At 33.7% G+C, this 5,383-nt stretch overlaps 1 protein-coding gene across 1 annotated transcript; it reads left to right on the top strand.

The window, feature by feature from the left end:
• Window positions 1-4,430: 4,430 nt before the first annotated feature.
• On the top strand, window positions 4,431-4,874 carry LOC123203028 (ethylene-responsive transcription factor LEP-like). The gene has a single exon (XM_044619185.1). The coding sequence runs from the start codon at window positions 4,431-4,433 to the stop codon at window positions 4,872-4,874; it is 444 nt and encodes a 147-aa protein (XP_044475120.1).
• Window positions 4,875-5,383: the final 509 nt, after the last annotated feature.

Raw genomic sequence — 5,383 nt, 5'->3', positions numbered from 1 at the left:
CCCCAATATTAGAAAATCAAAAAACAAAAAGCCACCTCACGCGATGTACAGACCTTATAAAACAATCATGATGGAAAATAACAAAAAAAAACTCTCACCAAACATGCCTCGCATGGTGGAGTTTGAAAACTCCCCTGCTTATAGAGATGTCAATGGGTCGGGCCGAGCTGGCTCCGGCTCGGCCCATCGGGCTAATGGGTCGTGTCGGGCCTAAGACCCAAACAGTAACGGGCCTTTGGGCCGGGCCGACCCATTAAAATATAAAGGCCCAAGGCCCGGCCCATATAATAACGGGTCTTAATCGGGTTGGGCTGAGCTTTAATGGGGTCGGGCTGGGTTGGGCTTTAATCAGGCCGACCCGGCCCATTTAATCAATTTTTTAAAAAAAATTTTAATTAACATTTTTTAACATAAATTTTTTTCAATTATTAAAACTGATAACAGTATCCCGAATATTTTATTTATAACCTCTCACTTGTGACGGAGGAATACCGTAGTTATATGATGAAAAATATTATAAATTAATAACATAGTACAAATAAATTAATTTACATACGGTATAAATTACAAAACATAAATAAAATATATCTACTATATAATATTTATCTACTCATCTTTTATATTTAAATCTCTGAATTCTTCAAAAATAAATAATTATTATTTACGAATTTAGATATTTTTTGAAAGAGAGTTAATGAAATTGAAAATATAATGAAATAATTGAAATTGAGTGATTAAAAGATTTATAAATAAAAGTGAAAATAAAAAGAAATAAAATAGATTTATTTAAAAAAGAAAAAATTTTTAATTATGCAGAGGCTTCTGCCTGGCAGAAGCATAAATCTGCTTCTGCCGCAAGGCAGCTTCTGCTGCCGTTTGCTTCTGCCGCAAGGCAGCGGAAGCCAAAATTTGCTTCTGCTGCCTTTTGTTTATGCTGCCTTTTGTTTATGCTGCCTAGGAAAAAAAAAAATATATATATAAATATATATATATATATATATATATATATATATATATATATATATAAACAGTATCGGGTCGGGCCAGCCCATGGGCCTAATATTAAAGCCCCTAGGCCCGGCCCGACACTGTAGAGTGTCGGGCTGGGCTTTATCGTGCCCGGGCCTTTTTTCGTGCTTTGGGCCGGGCCTCCATTTAGCCCGGCCCAATTGACGTGTCTACCTGCTTACTTAAAAATATCGAAAACCCCACCATGCAAGTCGCATGTACTAGTTTCATATAAAAAACCACCTTCCCGATGTAGTTAAAAATAATTAAAAAAAAAAAAAACTTTCACCACATGGGTCATATGTGGTTGAAAAATATCACAAAGACTCATTTTCAATCCTACCACTAGGAGTGAGTAGCGTGGTGCCTGTAAATCATCCATGCTGATTGAATCACCCTAAATCTCCCATTTTCAAACCAATTCTATCATCAATCGATTATACACTTATTCTAGCACTAATTCATTAACAAATTTAATCTAAATTGCAAAGAAATCAAGTTATTCCACAAACATTCAAAACTGACACTATTGAGCTCTAAAATGCCCTAAATCTATATCAAAATACTAAGATTTATGCACTATAAACCATTAAATATGATAAAAAATGATTTACTAACTCTTTTTTTGGCCTTTTTTCAGTAAAAAAAAATAACAAAATCATCAGATTTTTAAATGGTGAACAATGCACATGTGGTGAGTTGCAGGCGTGCAGGGGGAGAATGCGAGATTTCAAAGTTGGAAATAAATTTAAGATTAATTAATATATAAACATTTTCATCAATATGTAAAGAATCAAGTATATCCGTTTAATACCCAACAAGTTAGTTTATTTATTTAAGTTTGTATAATTTTGGTCATATTTTAATTAAAAAAAAAGGTGTATGCTTACTGACCTATCTTAGTTAAGAAGAAATTAATCCGGCAGCAAAATTTGATTTGTTCAAAGAATCTGGATGACGGCTAAAAAAAAATGAAAATTCTTGATTGTTTAGTTTTACCCAATGATAAGTTGAACCAAATTAGAAGATATTTATATTTTTGAGGCGTGGATTCATAGGTGAGAACTTTGACGGGGAAGGGAATGTCATAATATGTGTGATTTTTGATAATTTATGGAAGAGAATAATTCTATTGTTATAAAGTTAATTAATAGTAATGATAATTGTAAATATATATAAAGAGAAAAGAGAATTAAAGAGAGAAAAGAAGCAGAAGCAAAAATGAAAATTAAAGGAGTGGTTTTATGAGAGGGAGTTGAATGTTTTTTCATATATCATAAGTGATAAAAAATGGGGTTTATATAGCAGTTTGCCGCTACCCTTATCACCTAATACAATTGACTTATTCCCTTTATTTCTTCTTCCTGCGTCAGTCCTCACCATTTTTCTTTCTTTATGTGCTTGCAATAATAAATGATTTCCCACCACTTTTTCTTGACTTGATTAGGTGGAAAGCCACTTGGATATGTAACATCTATAATCATTTATTTTCCATTCAATGGAGCACATTCATTCTATATATAGGTAAGGTTGAAATCTTGATACTAAAGACCTAAATTTTGATTAAAATTATTTACTTGTTTGGGTAATGACAGTAAAGTAGTTAAAACTGCTAACGTCCCATATCCAAAACAGTAACAAGTGTTAAACTAGTATTATGCATTAAAAATCAAGTTAACCCTTGAAGGATAATCTGGTGAACAGTAACTTACTGGATAACAATTGATTGTACTTCGAGACTTAACTTTAAAGTGTTTAATTTGACCACATAAAAATTACATTTACTCGAATGCAACCTCTTCACTGTAAATATAGACAGTGAATTGGGATGAAATACGCTAAGTAAGATTGCAACAAGTGAGTTGAGCTTTTGTTATTATATTCTATTTAATTTCACTCATATGACATTACTAGGAAGAAGAATTACTTTATCTATAACTATTGCCAATTTTGTAGAAGATGAAGGTTATAACTCACCACCTCTCCCACTTCCAAAGGATCAATCTATTTCTAAGGCAAAAGGGCAAAATTTTGCGCCTCTGACTGTATATAACTCAGATAGTTGGATTAATCAGCATTATCCAATCACTCACACAATGCCTTTGGCGATGTTATCTCAATAACACCTGTAAGGGTAATAATTCTCCCACAAGCAGTTAATGAAAGGCCCCACACTTCTCAAATGAATTATTCATCCCCCTACCCCTAAAGGAAGATGACAGGTATCCTCCGTGACAAAGGATATGTGCCATGTCCAATATGTTGTGTAAAACTCACGCAACGAACCTATTATACTTCATCATGGTATCAACACTTAGGGTGCAAAGTTGAACTCACTTGACTATACTAACCCACATTGTGCAACTCATAACTCACAACCTGACAAGATTAATTTTTGCATGGTGAGCATGTCACATGTATTTGTAATCCCCAATAAGTTAAAAATAACTCACATCAAGGGAATGTCAAAAAGCGGAGTGCAAGTGTTTTAATCCCCTTTTTAGAAATATTGTCTTCCAAAAAGAGATGCTACATCACTTGACTAAACATGCATTATATAACTCAGTTTAACTTGTATGAAATTAAAATATCATAAAATTTATTGAAATATCCTTTACATTAAAAACATCCAAAAATATGTGTCAAAAGATTTTATCATACATAATACTCATAAAACAGTGTTTAGTACACAAATCCACAAAACATAAACTTAAATAAAACGATACCATTTCCTGAATTATTATCTGTTACCTATAAAACAATTAAAGGTTTAGCAATTGGACTGTCACTATGATTTATTACTACCTTCAAGTCTCGGTGGGAATGATTGAATCGATCAATCTGTTTTAAATCATGTATCATGTTAGAATAATCTCTTTACTTACATTTTTTTTAATTGTACTATAATGTTAAATTTGTAATTATTTCTGTCCCTACTGAGTGGTCAACCCAATATTACGTGAAAGCAACTGAAATATCGATTTTTGGCAGAATAGTTTTTGTATGGTCTTTTATTTTGAAATCAGAATACAAAATTCAGAGCTAGAAGAAGATCTCTTAAAGCAAAAACAGGTAGCAATAATATATCATGGCTTTCATAATTTTCGCATTATGCTCTCCCCAAGTATGTCGCTTGCGAGGAATTTAAGGGTCTAAATCATATCAAAACAACCATTACAGAAACAAGATCTCACACATAATCTATTACTTAATTCATTCCTTAGCCTTTCCTTCTTACCTGCCCCACCTGACTAAATATTAAACCAGCTCTAATTATTTAATCCCCTCAGTGGGATCAAGAACTTTACAAATTTAATAAACAATGCATTTTCCCATTCATTTATAAACTCGAACTCCTTTCCTTTGTTCGTCAGCTCATTTTCTTAGTTATTTGTAAGGCCCTCAAGAGCTGCATTTTTATTATGGAAAACTTCCCGTCATTGCTTTACAGGAACCCCAAGAGGAGCTCAAGACAGTCAAGCCTATACCTCGGAGTGCGGCGGAGACCATGGGGAAGATACGCAGCTGAGATTAGAAACCCTCATACAAAAGCGAGGCATTGGCTAGGCACATTTGACACTGCTGAAGAAGCTGCAATCGCTTATGATCTTTCTTCCATATCTTTCAGTGGTATAGAGAATGCTCGGACGAATTTTTACTACCCGTTTATGTCATTCCCCTCTCCTCCACTTCCGCCACCTCTGCCACCTCCACCCCCGCTGCCTACGCCTGCGTTGAAAGAGGGTGATCAGTTTTGTATTGAGTGCGCGAGTCCAATGGAAGAGGATGATGAATCTCTTGTTATTGCTTCTATCTTGCAGAGTTTTTACCAATCTGCTAGCAATAACAATTCCTTCTGTCCCTAAACTCCAAGAACTAATTAATATTTGCACTTTGATATTTTCAGTTGGGCCAAACATATAAAGCTTTGTTGACGTCTAACCCAAGTAGCTGCTTTCCTTGTCTGTTCTTCTTTATTTTAGTTCTGTCTTTCTATTTAAATTTGTTTTAGCATTAACATTAATTATCACCTAATCCCTCATTTGAGTTTAAACGTATTACCGATGATCATAAGTTTATTTCAAGTTAATAATATCACGCTAATGTAATTCATTATAAAATCATTTGATCATGCACCAGGAGAAATTTGGGTTTTTGAAACTCAAAAACTGTGTTGAGAAATTATCATATCACATCATAATGTTTATAAGTAGGGTTGGATTTAAACTGAACTAGTTTGAAATAAGCAGTCATAACTTCAGCTCAAGTCATGATTTTAGAATTATATCAAGCTTGAGCCATGAGAGCTGAGCATGAGCTCTCGAGCGTACTCCCACATAAGTGACTTGATGTCAATTTTCTCTTAAACATCAAA

The sequence above is a fragment of the Mangifera indica genome, chromosome 19 (assembly GCF_011075055.1).
Source record: "Mangifera indica cultivar Alphonso chromosome 19, CATAS_Mindica_2.1, whole genome shotgun sequence".
Classification (NCBI taxonomy): Eukaryota; Viridiplantae; Streptophyta; class Magnoliopsida; order Sapindales; family Anacardiaceae; genus Mangifera; species Mangifera indica.
This window is presented reverse-complemented; position numbering and strand designations above follow the sequence as displayed.

Coding starts and splice junctions, on each gene's coding strand:
- LOC123203028 (XM_044619185.1), top strand. CDS start 4,431: ATGGAAAACTTCCCGTCATTGCTTTACAGGAACCCCAAGAGGAGCTCA.